This window comes from Hyperoodon ampullatus (assembly GCF_949752795.1).
Source record: "Hyperoodon ampullatus genome assembly, chromosome: 6".
Lineage (NCBI taxonomy): Eukaryota > Metazoa > Chordata > Mammalia > Artiodactyla > Ziphiidae > Hyperoodon > Hyperoodon ampullatus.
In genome coordinates this window covers 46,007,464-46,025,446 of record NC_136919.1, presented here as the reverse complement: position 1 = coordinate 46,025,446, position 17,983 = coordinate 46,007,464, and the positions used below count along the sequence as shown (strand labels likewise).

The 17,983-nt window shown below is 38.4% G+C and overlaps 1 protein-coding gene across 1 annotated transcript in view; it reads right to left on the bottom strand.

Moving 5' to 3' along the window:
* Positions 1-17,983, bottom strand: part of UBAP2 (ubiquitin associated protein 2) — a gene marked incomplete at its 3' end in the record, with an annotated part of 128,801 nt that overhangs the window by 41,821 nt on the left and 68,997 nt on the right. Inside the window, exons 7-8 of the mRNA XM_079707116.1 lie at positions 3,545-3,599; positions 2,006-2,109 (exon numbers count right to left, since the gene is read on the bottom strand). Coding sequence (XP_079563242.1) covers positions 2,006-2,109; positions 3,545-3,599 — 159 coding nt within the window. The remainder of the gene's footprint in view (positions 1-2,005; positions 2,110-3,544; positions 3,600-17,983) is intronic.

The following is a 17,983-nucleotide window of genomic DNA, read 5'->3' as shown; positions in this document are numbered from 1 at the left end:
TAATTTCATTAATTTATCTATAGATTCTTTTATATCATTGCCAGAAATGACAGGTGTTTTCCTCCCTTTCCAACCCTTCTTTTCTTTTTCAATCTTTGTCTCAGTGGTTATGACCTCTGGTACAGGGGTGAATAGAAATAATGAGAGTAATCCTCCTGTTTCTCTTCAGTTCGACTAAATCTTTTGCCTTTATTTAAATTAAAAAAAAAAAAGGTAAGAGTAGTGAGAGTAAGCCCCTTGATCTTGTTACAAAAGAAAAATATTCTACACATCACTATTAATTTTGAGGTCTGCTGTGACTTTTGTAGAAATCGGGAATGAATGTTGGGTTTTGTCAAATGCTTTTCCTTATTAAAATGATATGGAGATTCTCCTTTATTCTGTTAAAGGGGTGAAAAATACTTTTGTTATTGAGATATAACTCACATAATATAAAATCCACACTTTTAAGGCACAGAATTGATTGGTTTTCAGTATATTCACAAGGTGTACAACAATCATAACTACCTATTCCAGAATATTTTCATCGCTCCAAAAAAATCTGGCACCCATTCCTAGCCACTCCCCATTTCTCCCAAACATTCCCAGCCCCCAACAGCCACCAGTCTACTTCTGTTTCTATGTATCTGACTAATCTGGATAATTTTTCTTACACATTCAGCCACTGAAGGACATTTGGCTTTTATGTGAACCTGTATCTTCCATTCTCTTGGGTATATATCTAGGAGTCGTCTGATTTTTTAAATGTTAAACTTGAATATCAAGTACAAACTTAATGTGGCCATGATATATTAGCCTTCTTCTAGTTTACTGAATTGATTTCCAATATTGTGACTTAAAAATTTTACAGTTGTTTTGAAGAATGAGATTAATCTGTAGTTGCAAATGTTAGCAAAAAATTTACTGACAAAGTATCTTCTGAGGATTTTTAATAGCTATAATATTAATTATAATAGATTATAAAGATAATTAATATCAATATTCCTTTTCTCATTCCTACAACAAATTATATGTTTCTTCTGTTTCCCTTAATAAGTCTCACAATAAACTTATCATTTTTTTTTTTTTTTTTTTTTTTTTTGTGGTACGTGGGCCTCTCACTGTTGTGGCCTCTCCCGTTGCGGAGCACAGGCTCCGGACGCGCAGGCCCAGCGGCCATGGCTCACGGGCCCAGCCGCTCCGCAGCACGTGGGATCCTCCCAGACCGGGGCACGAACCCGCGTCCCCTGCATGGCAGGCGGACTCTCAACCACTGCGCCACCAGGGAAGCCCACTTATCAATTTTATTGATACTAGTCTTTTCAAATTACCATTTTTATAACTTTCGTTGGTCCTCTCGATAGTGTATTTGATTTCTAGTTAGCTGTGCTTCTGTGATGGTGGCAACTGTCTTTTTTAGCTAATTATTGAGCTATACTTTTATATTTTGGGTTATAATTCACGAAGTGTCAAATTATGTTTTTATAAATATAATCACAACAGTTAATATATATTATCAGGGAAAAATCTTCAAAAGAGCTTTATTAAATAAATAAGTCAATTAACAAGTATTTATCTGTGAATTTCAGTAAAGAAAAAATCTTAAAACTGCAAGACACAGAAAAATCTGCAAAAGCAACTGTTGCCCTAAACCCATCTATCATCATCTACGTCCTTATCTGGCCAAATTTGTGTTCACCATTATGAATGGTAAATACTTTGTTTCAAGTCTTGCACTAAGAAATTCTATATATCCCTGACACTGAGATTTGAGTGTGGTTTGTACTGCCTTACACAGATTTATTACAGCCTCTTCTTCAGAGTGCAAAAGGGGTAAACCACATACTTTATCACCAATGAGATTTGTAAGTGAGAAACTTTGGAGGTAAGAATCAGCTAAGAGTAGTATCAGAGGTAGGACAGCTGCCTGTTTTTCATTTTTCTCCACCAGCACACTTGGATGTCATCTTTGTACGTTAACAGCTCAAACAATTAAAATACATCTCTGGTGAGAATAGACACTTACCAGTTCCCTCATCTGCACCATTCTGAGCAGCTTCCCAAACTACTGGTTTTGTCCCACACCCATCTATAGATGGAGAATCTGAATAGTCCGCAGGGTTAAATGTCCTTGGGTTTGAAATAAATAAAGGCAAATCACAAAATTAACTGTACATCATCTTCCCCGAAACAAGCCCCGTCCCTTCTAAGAACCACTATAAGAAACTTCACCCTCCTTCTCCTATTTAATTATAGCCAATTCGTCGCGCCATCGGAATGCAGATCTTCTGAAAAGCAGAGGTTGCTAGAACCTTCCATACACTCTTGTATGATGCTCCTACTTTCCTAAATCGTTGTCCTCTGCATCCTAAAGCAAGTGTGGAGACCTATAATAGTTCTAGGCAGAGTAATGGCTCTAATGAAAAACCCACCCACCCCCTCCCAACTAAGCCTAGACTTAAATAGGCAATAGGTCTTTTCTTCCGAAGTCAGAATCCAATTTTGGATTTGAACCTTTTACAGTAGAAGTATATGATTCTTTTTGTGTAGATGGATATAAATAAAAAGAAAACGTTTTGTTCAGTGCCTCTTTTTAAATTAAAATCCTCAATACCCATGATTCAGATGTCTAACTAGAGCCAAATTAAATAGCACTGCTAAAATTTTCACAACAGAATTTTAAAAAATTTTTTTCAGCATTATTGGGGTGTCACTGACAAAAAGAACCACAAGAGTATTTTTTAAAGTAGACAGCAAAATCCACAAAATCGTTTAAAGCTCCTGGGTTGGGCACATACGTTCATATGTTCCGGCCAGTTTGCTCCCTGTGTTTTCATCCTTCCTTTGTCCACAGGGAGCTCAGGCAGAAAACAGAGATGGCAGGAGTCACCACCTGAAGGCAGTGACCCCCAACAGTGCTGCCCTGGAGATATGGAGAAACAAAGGACTTTTCCTTTCTTGACTGTCATCCACTTATGGCCTCTATAAGAAGCTTAAAAACTTTTTATAAAGATCAGGGGGAGCTAATGTTTTGGATAACAGCAAAAAGTGAAAGAACCAGAAATAATGAATAAATAACTGATTATACCATCTATTTAATAACAATATACTCATCCTTCACTATTACAATTCAAGATAAAAATGATTGCTTTTCATAAAAAAACAAAACAAAAACATTTCATTTACTTACCATTCAAAGACAATTGCTGGATTTACCAACATAACTCTTAAGCAATGGTTTTCAACTGGGGTGGCTGTGCACCTCCCTCCCAGGGAACATTTGGCGATGTCTGGAGACATTTTTGATTGTCACAACTTGAGGAGGGGTGCTACTGGCATCTAGTAGGAAGAGGCCAGGGATGTTGCTAAACATCCTACAATGTAAAGGGAACCCCACCACCTCAACAAACTATTATCCAATCCAAAATGTCGATAAAGCCAAGGCTAGAAAACTGCTCTAAGGCCTACTGCAATACAATTTTATTTGTGTGATTTTGCTTTTTCGGTATTGTTTCTTTAAACTAGAGAAGGTAATAACTTCAAAAATAGGATGGCTAAGACTTACCCCATGCCTTGCGTTGAGAATCTTCCTGCCCCTCTCCCTCTGCCACGTCCAAACCCTTTTAAAAAATATATAGTGTAAAAATAATACTTATGTCCTACACAACTATAATTCTACCAACTTCATCCCTTACACACCTACCCAAACATTACTGTCATTGTTCCTAACAGCAACAACATTCCCAACCAGTGAGCCCAATCTGCTGGTCCCTAATGACACAAATATCTACAGTTATTGATCTCAAAGGATAGAAAAGAATTTAATTCTGCTTGTACAACACTTGTCATATTTAGCAGCTTAACACGGGCAGGTTTTATATATATATAATTTTTTTAAATTTATTTTTGGCTGCATTGGGTCTACATTGCTGGCCGCGGGCTTTCTCTAGTCGCGGCAAGCAGGGGCTACTCTTCATAGCGGTGTGTGGGCTTCTCATTGCAGTGGCTTCTCTTGTTGCAGAGCATGGGTTCTAGGTGTGGGCTTCAGTAGTTGCAGCAAATGGGCTCAGTAGTTGTGGCTCACGGGCTCTAGAGCACAGGCTCAGTAGTTGTGGCGCATGGGCTTAGCTGCTCTGTGACATGTGGGATCTTCCCGGACCAGGGATCGAATCCATGCCCCCTCCATTGGCAGGCGGATTCTTAACCACTGCACCACTAGGGAAGCCCCTGATGGTGTTATTACATACCATTTTTAATACTAAGATTCTGACCGATGACCAAAAGGGCAGCAAACAAGAGAGCGAGCAAGCAAGAAGAAATAGTTCTATTCAGTGACTCTCCAGTTTTTCTTAATCGAATCCTAAATTGTGGATTAAAGACCTAAATACAAGAGCTAAAACTATACAACCCTTAGAGGAAAATATAGAGCAAAAGCTTCATGACACTGAATTTGGTAATGATTTCTTGGATATGACACCAAAGACTCAGGCAAGAAGAGGAAAAAATTAGACTTTAAACTGGTGTATCAAAAGACATGAACAGAGTAAAAAAACCCAAAGAATATTTACACATTCTACATTTGATAAGGGAGTAACACTGAGAATACATAACGAAATTCTACAACTCTCTAACAAAACAAACAACCAGATTAAAAAATGGGCAAGGGACTTGAATAGACATTTCTCCAAATATAATATAAAAACAGTCAATGCGCAGATGAAAATATTCTCAACATCACTAATCATTAGGGCAATGTGGCACCCATTACAATGGCTACGAGTGAGAAACACAGAGAGAGAGAGAGAGAAGAGAAGAGAAAATAAGTGTTGGCAAAGATGTAGAGAAACTGAAGCCTTTGTACACTGTTTCAGGGGAATGTACAATAGTGTAGCCACTGTGGAAAACAGTATGGCAATTCCCCCCAAAATTAAAAATAGACCTATATGATCCTTATAGCACAGGGAGCTCTGCTCAATATTCTGTAATAACCTAAATGGGAAAGAATTTGAAAAGGATACATGTATAGGTATAACTGAAGCACTTTGCTGTACACCTGAAACTAACACAACATTATAAATCAACTGTAGTCCAATATAAAATTAAAAAAAAATTTTTTAAGAAAAAAAAAAGAATTATATGATCCTACAATTCTACTTGTGGGTATATGTATCCAAGAGAATTTGAAAGTAGGATCTTGAAGAGATACTTGTACATCCATGTTCACGTTCATAGCAGCCTTACTCATAATAGCCAAAAGGTAGAATCAACCTAAGTGTCCACTGATGAATGAATGTGGTATAAACATACAATGTAATATTATTCAGCCTTAAAAAGGAAGGAAGGGGTTTCCCTGGTGGCACAGTGGTTAAGAATCTGCCTGCCAATGCAGGGAACACAGGTTTGAGCCCTGGTCCAGGAAGATCCCACGTGCTGCAGAGCAACTAAGCCCATGTGCCACAACTACTGAGCCTGCGAGCCACAGCTACTGAGTCCACATGCCACAACTACTGAAGCCCGTGCGCCTAGAGCCCGTGCTTCGCAACAAGAGAAGCCACCACAATGAGAAGCCCACGCACCACAACAAAGAGTAGCCCCCACTCTCCACAACCAGAGAAAAGCCTGCACGTAGCAACAAAGACCCAATGCAGCCAAAAATAAAATAAATTTTAAAAAAAGAAAAAAAAAACGGAAGGAAATTCTGGCAAATGCTACAATGTGGATGAACCTTGAGGACATTTTGCTAAGTGAAACAAGCCAGTCACAAAAGGACAAATATTTCATGATTCCACTTATATGAGGTATGTAACAGTACTCAAATTCAGAAAAAGGTGGTTGCCAAGGGATATGTTAGCCATGCTAATATAACTAAATGTATATTTAATCATGTACAGTTAACTTATCCAGTAGTTCAAGTTAAACTATTAAAAGATACGGTCTTGACAAAAATCTACCCTATCCCCAGAGACAGGGGAATAGAGGGAAATGTCCTAAAAAGTGGAAGAATTCTAATAATGCATATTAGTGGCTACTATCTATTTTAACACTGTCGAAAGGCAAAGGTAAGACTTCAGGTAAGTCTTAAAGAAGGTTGGAAACTTGGGTTTAAAAAAAAAAATCTAATTCTAAGAAGAAAGCTTTCAATGAACAAGTTTTGGCAAGACTCCTTATAGTTAAGAGAGTTGGTAGGATGGGGGGAGGAGAGTCATCACGTAAGAAAACGAATTCTCAGGACATAAAAAACACTTAACTGTAAAAAAAAAAAAAAAAAAAAGCAAACAAACTTTAGTATGTCCATACAATGGAATATTATTTGGCTATAAAAAGAAATGAAGGGCTTCCCTGGTGGCGCAGTGGTTGGGAGTCCGCCTGCCGATGCAGCGGACACGGGTTCGTGCCCTGGTCCGGGAAGATCCCACATGCTGTGGAGCGGCTGGGCCCGTGAGCCATGGCCGCTGGGCCTGCGCGTCTGCAGCCTGTGCTCCGCAATGGGAGAGGCCACAACAGTGAGAGGCCCACGTACCGCAAAAAAAATAATAAAACAAACAAACAAAAACAACAACAACAAAAAAGAAATGAAGTACTTATACATGCTCCAACATTGTGCTGATATGTGGTAGAACATCAATGAATCTTTAAAACATTAAGCTAGGTCAAAGAAGCCAGTCACAAAAGAGCACATATTACTAGATTCCATTTACATCATATGTCCAGAACAGGAGAATCTATAAACACAGGAAGTAGATTACCAGTTGTTTACTGCTGGGATGGCAGGGGGGAGGGGCGGGGGAGGTGATGAAGGAATTGGGAATTGATACTTAAAGGGTATGGGATATTCTTTTTGAGGTGATGAAAATGTTCTGAAATTGATTATGGTGATGGCTGCATAATTCTAAAAATATACTAAAACCCACTGAATTATGCAATATAAATGGGTGAATTGTATAGTATGTAAATTATATCTCAAGAAATTTTAGAGGGCTATAATAAACACTGTTACCAGTGAAGAAAGAAACAACACAACTGCTCTTGATTAAGTGCATTCATGTGCACCCATTCAGTGGCAAACTGTGTGACAAAAGGAATATTTAACAGTGGTTAAATATTAAGAAAATAGTGGTAATTTCTTTAAAAAGGATTCAGGTAAGAAATCATTAAACAATTATCTAATACTTGAGCCAGAAAGCAAGATGTACATGAAAGAAAAGAAAGGAATTTATAAAAGAAAAACATATCCTAAGGCCAAAAATTCAAGAAATCCTGCAAGTCCCCTGGAAAAAGTCAGTATCAACTAAATATCTCCAGGTTTCCAGAGAGCAGTAGCCGCACCCAAGTATGAAACACAAACAAGCCAACTATCTTAAGTAGATTTTAAAAAATCAAATCCATCTTCATGTACATTTTAGCAAGCTAACAAAATTGTTCTTTCCTATTCACCTGGCTAGTAACGCTACCGGTAACATTGTTTTCTGTGTATATACATTTTCCTATATTGTTATCTGGTACAAATAACTGTTTTCACCTAACAGCTCAGAAGAAAGACCTGGGTTCTTCTAATTGAGAAAAACAACATTAAAGTAAATTATCATAAAGAATAAACCAATGTTACGATAGATGCTAAACCTTTACTCATAGAGGTCTATCTAGTGACTCTGCACTACATCTATGTTGAATAACTGCTCAAGTTTTTAATTGTTTAATATTTATGTCTTACACTGAGAGCCAGAGTAGAAAAGTTGCCTATTTCCCTTGAAAAAAGCCAAAACGCAGAGAACAGCTAACCACCTCTAGTGGAGAAGGCAAATCTAAAGAGCAGATATAGCCCCTGGGGCCGAACATGTGCAACCTAAAGAAAAATAAGAAGATAGAAAGCAATCCCTTGCCTTCACCCCCAGGAGACTGTAAGCAAGGCTTTGATAACAGCCAAATGCACCAGAAACTGTGGGCTCTTGAATTTATCACTGCACACTCTGGGTCATGATCTTTAAGATTCTGAGTAGTTCTAAAGTTTTTTGTACAGACAAAAGTTCCCAGATTTTCAGAGCTGGTTCAATGAAAAAATGGTTGCTGTGTTGACCACAAGCTGCCCACCTGCCCAGAGACCTGTTCAGCCCACAAAGAGAACAAGGCACTTCTGGGGCTTGTGGCTCAGAGACTTAGGACTCAGGCAAGTTGTGCCTCTTTGTCCCTGGGTCAGGGTTTATCCACAGCGATAGGAATACGTCTTCCCCAATCGCAAAGTAGCATAAATGAGTCAAATGACAACAGCAAATGCCCCAGGGACTCAGTGAGAAAGAGAGCTTATTTCGAGTCTTATCCTCATATCTCATGTATTAGCTTTTCCTTAGCAAAAAAGTCTGATTATAAATGTGCCACAATAATTATTTCAGGAAAGAATTAATGGATTCTAATACCAGTGAATAAAAGTCTGATGGGAAAACGGTTATTTACACAGTCTCAGAGCACTCCCCCCAAAATATATGTATTAATTACAAAGAATGAAGGAGTGATTTTACAAAGGAGAAACTTGGCAGAAACCACTTTCTTTAAGTAATCAAAGCTAACATCACTAGCAATGGGATAAATCTGTATCATGTACCCTCTAATATGAGGTACAGCTATATCATTCTGTGGCATTCTGGCCAAAAACTGGTAACATGAATCTAATCATGAGGAAACTTCTCAGTTTGTTAATGAAGGACATTCGACAAAACAGATACTTCCAAAGTGTCAAGGGCATGAAAGACAAAGAAAGACTATTCCAGATTGATGAACTGTCCTAGATTGAAGGACACTACACAGACATGGGAACTAAATACTGTGTGTGATCCCAGACTGGATCCTGGACCAGAATATTTGCTTTCTGTTATAAAGAACATTAGCAGGATAACTGGAAATTTTTGAATAAGGCCTATACATTGTATCAATGGTAATTTCCTGATTTTATCGTTTTAAGGTAGCTCTTTAAGACAATATATTTTTTCTTAGGAGTTACACACTAAAATATTAAGGGGTAAAATGGCATTATGTTTGAAATGAACACACAAGGGTTTCAGAAAAAAACAGTAATATATACATACAGAGAGGAAATGTAGCAAATGTAGCAAAATATTAAAGTTTGGGGACTCTGGGTAAACACTATGCAAAATTCTGCTGTGCTTTTTTATTTCAAAGTAAAATGTTAAAACCGCACCCTAAGCACTTATATGTGTATTTTATATTCCAATGAATACATTTTATTCTGTGAAAAATCTAAGTTGTTCTTCATGTTTGCACTAGCTAAGCTGATCCTTCTACACAGAATGCTCCTACCCAGATTTTCACATGGCTTTCTTCCTCCTCACTTTAAATCCCATCTCCTCAGAGACCTGCCTGGGTCCATCTAAAGGAAACCCTATTGGCAGTTGATCACATCACCAATCATTTTCTTAAGTAAGTCGAACAGTGCTTTTACTTGATTGTCTCTCCTCCTTCCCCACTAAGCATGTGAGGAACCATGTCTTATGCACAGCAGTATCTTCAACAATATAATAGGTACCTAAGTATCAGTTGTTGCGTTAAAGACTGATATGTAACCCCAATGTCATAAACATGGATTTTTTTTCATGGACTCATATTTAGAGGCATAATAATAATATTACTATTCAATTACAGGAAATAACCTAGTTGTTCAGCAACTTATTTTAGAGCACTGCATTTTGTAAAATACTTTTTGTACCAGGACCCGAGACGGCATTATAGAAAATTCAAGAATTAAAACTAGAATGTCAGCACCTAGTAGGTGCTAAACAATTAACCTTTCAGTTATATTATATAGGCTATATTCATAAATTAGTTAGTTTTAAAAGTAGAAGAACAGGGCTTCCCTGGTGGCGCAGTGGTTAAGAATCCGCCTGCCAATGCAGAGGACACGGGTTTGAGCCCTGGTCCAGGAAGATCCCACATGCCATGGAACAACTAAGCCCATGTGCCCCAACTACTGAGCCTGTGCTCTAGAGCCTGTGAGCCACAACTACTGCACCTGTGTGCCACAACTATTGAAGCTTGCGCGCCTAGAGTCCGTGCTCCGCAACAAGAGAAGCCACTGCAATGAGAAGCCCGCGCACCACAACGAAGAGTAGCCCCCGTTTGCCGCAACTAGAGAAAGCCCAGTGCAGCAATGAAGATCCAACGCAGGCAAAAATAAAAATTAAAAAAAAAAAAAAGGTTAGTGGAGTGGCTTGATTATATTGTAACTTCTTACACAAGAGCAAGTAGTTTCATCCTGGAACACAGAATTATATTCTTTTTTACTAACTAACATGGCACATGATGAAGAACTTTACCAAGAATACTCCCAGGGCTTCCCTGGTGGCGCAGTGGTTGAGAGTCTGCCTGCCGATGCAGGGGACACGGGTTTGTGCCCCGGTCCAGGAAGATCCCACATGCCGCGGAGCGGCTAGGCCCGTGAGCCATGGCCGCTGAGCCTGCGTGTCCGGAGCCTGTGCTCCGCAACGGGAGAGGCCACAACAGTGAGAGGCCTGCATACCGCGAAAAAAAAAAAAAAAAAGAATACTCCCAATCTGAGTTTGAGATTGACATGTACACACTACTATATTTAAAATAGATAACCAACAAGGATCTACTCTATAGCACATGGGACTTTGCTCAATATTCAGTAATAACCTAAATGGGGAAAACAATTTGATAAAGAATAGATACATGTATATGTATAACTGACTCACTTTGCTGTATACCTGAAACTAATACAACATTGTTAATAGACTATGCTCCAATAAAAAAAAAAAAAAGAATACTCCCAATCTCACAGATTATTAACATGGTCTTCAATCTAAACTCAGGATTAAGTCAGGATTAGATACTTTATAAATATCAGTTAAATTCCACATTTTGTACACAAAACACAGTATTATTTGATGGCCAAGTACCTATGAATGGTCAACATTTATAAATTTCCAAAGGTTTTCACACCAACTACCAGGCTTACTTTCCAAAAAGCAAAGCCCAGAACACTAACGACAGCCTAGCACAGCTGTTACTTGCCTCTTCTGAAGAGGCTATTTTCTCACAAAAACACAAAACTCACAAGCTACCTTTCCACAAACTTTAAATGAATCATAGAAAAATGATCTGTTACAAGTGTCACACTGATTCTTGCTCCTCCGAACACAGAGAAAACATTCAGGGAAAGGTAAAGAAAAACTGGGTGTATAAATGGAACTTAATTTTATTTCATTTGCTACAGTTTATACTTGCCACGAAATGGGAGTAAAATATACCCCCATTTTATATATATGATTTTTTATTTAATACAGAGATTACCAAATTCTTAACATAAATTACAAAAAAGTACATTAGCACATTAAATCCATGTTTCATAATACTCTTTATGCTAACACTGTGTAGATAAGGCAAAAATTAAGGAGGAAAGGAGTGATTTATTAAAATTTTAGCAGCTTAACATTTTAGCTAATTTAATCATGAACACAGATTACTGTTCTGAGGGAGAGCCAATGTGAAGTCAGCAACAGCTGCCCACAAGTATGGTCAAAATTAAAGAATAAAGGCAATGGAGACCTTAAAGAATCATTTTTAAAGTACACACTTTAAACCATGCACTTGTTTTTTAAGGATGCATTTTAAAATCTGCATACTACCCAACAGATCACAAATAACTGGAAAGGAATAGTACAAAACAACAGTTTTAAGGTTAATTCAACACACCATGAGAGAGTAGATTAAGACATTAAATAACTTACAACCAAACTTTTGGAAAGGGACATATTAAACACATAAAACAAAGGACACTTATCCTTTAATTATGAAAGGGATAAATTATTTGTCTTGCACCACTATTCACTTATTATCAAACTGTACTTTACTAATATTCACCAAACAAAATAACTGTTTTTGTGCATACTGGCTACTGAATGTTTTCTCTCTTCTTGCCCTGTGTTGCACTTGGGATAATGATTCTAAGAAATCCCTAGACACAGACCACTACTCTTCAACAGCTTGTTTAAACATGTTTAAATATCAGCTAATAATAAAAAAATTACACCTCACTAGAGTTTATATATATGTGGAAGAGGGTGGACTGATTTTTTTTAACATCTAACTGGGTTTATAAACAATCTGGGAATTCCCCGGCAGTCCAATGGTTAGGACTTGGCACTTTCACTGCCAGGGCTTGGGGTTCAATCTCTAGTCCAGGAACTAAGATCTCACAAGCCACGCAGCACAGCCAAAAAAAAAAAAAGTCAATCTGAGTCCCTTACCCACTACTTTACAACCTTCCTTAAAAGTAAACATAAGGGGGCTTCCCTGGTGGCGCAGTGGTTGAGAATCTGCCTGCCGACACAGAGGATACGGGTTCGTGCCCCGGTCCGGGAAGATCCCACATGCCGCGGAGCAGCTAGGCCTGTGAGCCATGGCCACTGAGCCTGCGCGTCCGGAGCCTGTGCTCCGCAATGGGAGAGGCCACAACAGTGAGAGGCCCACGTACAAAAAAAAAAAAAAAAAGTAAACATAAGGGGGCTTCCCTGGTGGCGCAGTGGTTAAGAATCCACCTGTCAATGCAGGGGACACGGGTTCACGTCCTGGTCCAGGAAAATCCCACATGCTGCAGAGCAACTAAGCCCACACACCACAACTATTAAGCCTGTGCTCTAGAGCTCGCGAGCCACAACTACTAAGCCTGCATGCCACAACTACTGAAGCCCGCATGCCTAGAGCCCATGATCCACAACAAGAGAAGCCACCGCAATGAGAAGCCATGCACCGCAATGAAGAGTAGCCCCCGCTGGCCACAACTAGAGAAATGCCGCACGCAGCAACAAAGACCCAACGCAGTCAAAAATAACTTAATTAAAATAAATTAAAAAAAAAAAAGTAAACATAAGGGGACTTCCACTGGAGGTCCAGTGGCTAAGACTTCACCTTCCAATGCAGGGAGTGAGGGTTCGATCCCTGGTCAGGGAACTAAGATCCCACATGCCTCACGGCCAAAAAACCAAAATGTAAAACAGAAACAATAGTGTAACAAATTCAATAAAGACTTTAAAACTGGTCCACTTCAAAAAATTCTTTAAAAAAAAAAAAAAGTAAACATAAGGAGGTGGGGGGGTAGGATTAACATACATACACTACTATATATAAAGTGGATTTAAAAAAAACAAGGACCAAGACTGGTTCAAGATGGTGGAGTGGAAGGACGTGTGCTCACTCCCTCTTGCGAGAGCACTGGAATCACAACTAACTGCTGAACAATCATCAACAGGAAAACACTGCAACTCACCAAAAAAGATACCCCACATCCAAAGACAAAGGAGAAGCCCAATGAGACAGTAGGAGGGGCGCAATCACAATAAAATCAAATCCCATAACCACTGGGTGGGTGACTCACAAACTGGAGAACACTTATACCACAGAAGTCCACCCACTGGACTAAAGGTTCTGAGCCCCACGTCAGGCTTCCCAACCTGGGGGTCAGGCAATGGGAGGAAGAATTCCTAGAGAATCAGACCTTGAAGGCTAGTGGGGTTTGATTGCAGGACTTGGACAGGACTGGGGTAAAAAGAGACTCCACTCTTGGAGGGCACACACGAAGTAGTGTGCACATCAGGACCCAGGGGAAGGAGCAGTGACCCCATAGGAGACTGAAGCAGACCTACCTGCTAGTGTTGGAGGATCTCCTGCAGAGGCAGGGGGTGGCTGTGGCTCCCTGTGAGGACAAGGACACTGGCAGCAGAAGTTCTGGGAAATATTCCTTGGCATGAGCCCTCCCAGAGTCTCCAGTGCTGGGTCACCTCAGGCCAAACAACCAACAGAGAGGGAACTCAGTCCCACCCATCAGCAGACAAGTGGATTAAAATTTTACTGAGCTCTGTCCACCAGAGCAACACCCAGGTCTACCCAACACCAATCCCTCCCATGAGGAAGCTTGCACAAGCCTCTTAGATAGCCTCATCCACCAGAGGCAAGAAGAATACTGCAACCTGTGGAACGAAACAATATTGCAACCTGTGGAACGAAAACCACATTCACAGAAAGATAGACAAAATGAAAAGGCAGAGGATTTTGTTACCAGATGAAGGAAAAAGATAAAACCCCAGAAAAACAACTAAATGAAGTGGAGATAGGCAACCTTCCAGAAAAAGATTTCAGAACAATGACAGTGAAGATGATCCAGGATCTTGGAAAAAGAATGGAGGCAAAGGTTGAGAAGATGCAAGAAACGTTTAACAAAGACCTAGAAGAATTAAAGAACAAACAAACAGAGATGAACAATGAAATAACTGAAATGAAAAATACACCAGAAGGAATCAATAGCAGAATAACTGAGGCAGAAGAACAGATACATGACCTTGGAGATAGAATGGTGGAATTCACTGCTGTGGAACAGAATAAAGAAAAAAGAATGAAAAAAATGAAGACACCCTAAAAGACCTCTGGGACAATGTTAAACGCACCAACATTTGCATTATAGGGGTCCCAGAAGGAGAAGAGAGAGAGAAAGGACCCAAGAAAATATTTGAAGAGATTAGAGTCGAAAACTTCCTTAACATGGTAAAGGAAATAGCCACCCAAGTCCAGGAAGCACAGAGTCCCAAGCAGGATAAACCCAAGGAGAAACACACCGAGACACACAGTAATTAAATTGACAAAAATTAAAGACAAAGAAAAATTATTAAAAGCAACAAGGGAAAAATGACAAATAACATACAAAGGAACTTCCATTAAGGTTAACAGCTGATTTCTACAAGCCAGAAGGGAGTGTCACAATATATTTAAAGTGATGAAAGGGAAGAACCTACAACCAAGATTACTCTAGCCGGCAAGCATCTCAATCAGATTCAATGGAGAAATCAAAAGCTTTACAGACAAGCAAAAGCTAAGAGAATTCAGCACCACCAAACCAACTCTACAACAATGCTAAAGAACTTCTCTAAGTGGAAAACACAAGAGAAGAAAAAGACCTACAAAAAACAAACCCACAACAATTAAGAAAACGGTAATAGGAACATACATATCGATAATTACCATAAATGTGAATGGATTAAATGCTCCAACCAAAAGACACAGGCTCGCTGAATGGATACAAAAAGAAGACCCATATATATGCTGTCTACAAGAGACCCACTTTAGGCCTAGGGATACATACAGACTGAAAGTGAGGGGGTGGAAAAAGATATTCCATGCAAATGGAAAAAGAAAGCTGGAGTAGCTATATTCATATCAGATAAAATAGACTTTAAAATAAAGAATATTACAAGAGACAAGGAAGGACATGACATAATGATCAAAGGATCAATCCAAGAAGATATATCAATTATAAATATATATGAACCCAACATAGGAGCACCTCAATACCTAAGGCAAATGCCAACAGCTATAAAAGATGAAATCGACAGTAGCACAATAATATTGGGGGACTTTAACACCCCACTTACACCAATGGGCAGATCATCCAGACAAAAAATTAATAAGGAAACACAAGCTTTAAATGACACAATAGACCAAATAGATTTAATTGATATTTATAGGACATTCCATCTGAAAACAGCAGATTACACTTTCTTCTCAAGGGACCACGGCACATTTTCCAGGATAGATAACATCTTGGGTCACAAATCAAGCCTCGGTAAATTTAAGAAAATTGAAATCATAACAAGCATCTTTTCTGACCACAACGCTATGAGATTAGAAATAAATTACAGAGAAAAAAACACAAACACATGGAACCTAAACAATATGTTACTAAATAACCAAGAGATCACTGAAGAAATCAAAGAGGAAATCAAAAAATACCTAGAGACAAATGACAATGAAAACACGACAATCCAAAACCTATGGGATGCAGCAAAAGCAGTTCTAAGAGGGAAATTTATAGCAATACAATCCTACCTCAAGAAACAAGAAAAATCTCAAACAAACAATCTAACCTTACAACTACAGGAACTAGAGAAAGAAGGACAAACAAAACCCAAAGCCAGTAGAAGGAAAGAAACCATAAAGATCAGAGCAGAAATAAATGAAATAGAAACAAAGAAAACAACATCAAAGATCAATAAAACTAAAAGCTGATTTTTTGAGAAGATTAAAAAAACTGATAAACCTTTAGCCAGACTCATCAAGAAAAAGAGGGAGAGGACTCAAATCAATAAAATTAGAAAAGAAAAAGGAGAAGTTACAACAGACACAGCAGAAATACAAAGCAACCTAAGAGACTACTACAAGCAACTCTATGCCAATAAAATGGGCAACCTGGAAGAGATAGACAAATTCTTAGAAAGGTATAACCTTCCAAGACTGAACCAGGAAGAAATAGAAAATATGAACAGACCAATCACAAGCAATGAAATTGACACTGTGAATAAAAATCTTCCAACAAAGAAAAGTCCAGGACCAGATGGCTTCACAGGTGAATTCTATCAAACATTTAGAGAAGAGCTAACACCCATCCTTCTCAAACTTTTCCAAAAAACTGCAGGGGGAAGAACATTCCCAAACTCATTCTACGAGGCCACCATCACCCTGATACCAAAACCAGACAAAGATACTACAAAAAATGGAAATTACAGACCAATATCACTGATGAATACAGATGCAAAAATCCTCAACAAAATACTAGCAAACAGAATCCAACAACACATTAAAAAGATCATACACCATGATCAAGTAGGATTTTATCCCAGGGATGCAAGGATTCTTCAATTTATGCAAATCAATGTGATACACCATATTAACAAACTGAAGAAGAAAAACCATATGATCATCTCAATGGATATAGAAAAAGCTTCTGACAAAATTCAACACCCATATTTATGATAAAAACTCTCAAGCAAGTGGGCATAGAGAGTACCTACCTCAACATAATAAAGGCCATATAACACAAACCCACAGCAAACATCATTCTCAATTGTAAAAAACTGAAAGCATTTCCTCTAAGATCAGGAACAAGACAAGGATATCCACTCTCCACTATTATTCAACATAGTTTTGGAAGTCCTAGCCACAGCAATCAGAGAAGAAAAAGAAATAAAAGAATACAAATTAGAAAAGAAAAAGTAAAACTGTTACTGTTTGCAGATGACATATTATACATAGATAATCCTAAAGATGCCACCAGAAAACTACTAGAGATAATCAATGAATTTGGTAAAGCTGCAGGATACAAAATTAATACACAGAAATCTCTTGTGTTCTTATACACTAATGACAAAAAATCTGAAAGAGAAATTAAGGAGACAATCCCATTTACCACTGCAACAAAAAGAATAAAATACCTAGGAATAAACCTTCCTAAGGAGACAAAAGACCTGTATGCAGAAAAGTATAAGACAATGATGAAAGAAATTAAAGATGATACAAACAGATAGAGAAATATACCACGTTCTTGGATTGGAAGAATCAACATTGTGAAAATGACTATACTACCCAAAGCAATCTACAGATTCAATACAATCCCTATCAAGCTACCAATGGCATTTTTCACAGAACTAGAACAAAAAATTTCACAATGTGTATGGAAACACAAAAGACCCCAAATAGCCAAAGCAATCTTGAGAAAGAAAAACGGAGATGGAGAATTCAGGCTCCCTGACATCAGACTGTACTACAAAGCTATAGTAATCAAGACAGTATGGTACTGGCAGAAAAACAGAAATATAGATCCATGGAACAGGATAGAAAGCCCAGAGATAAACCCACGCACATATGGTCACCTTATCTTTGACAAAGGAGGCAAGAATATACAGTGGAGAAAAGACAGCCTCTTCAATAAGTGGTGCTGGGAAAACTGGACAGCTACATGTAAAAGAATGAAATTAGAAAGCTCCCTAACACCATACACAAAAATAAACTCAAAATGGATTACAGACCTAAATGTAAGGCCAGACACTATAAAACTCTTAGAGGAAAACATAGGCAGAACACTCTATGACATAAATCACAGAAGATGCTTTTTGACCCACCTCCTAGAGAAATGGAAATAAAAACAAAAATA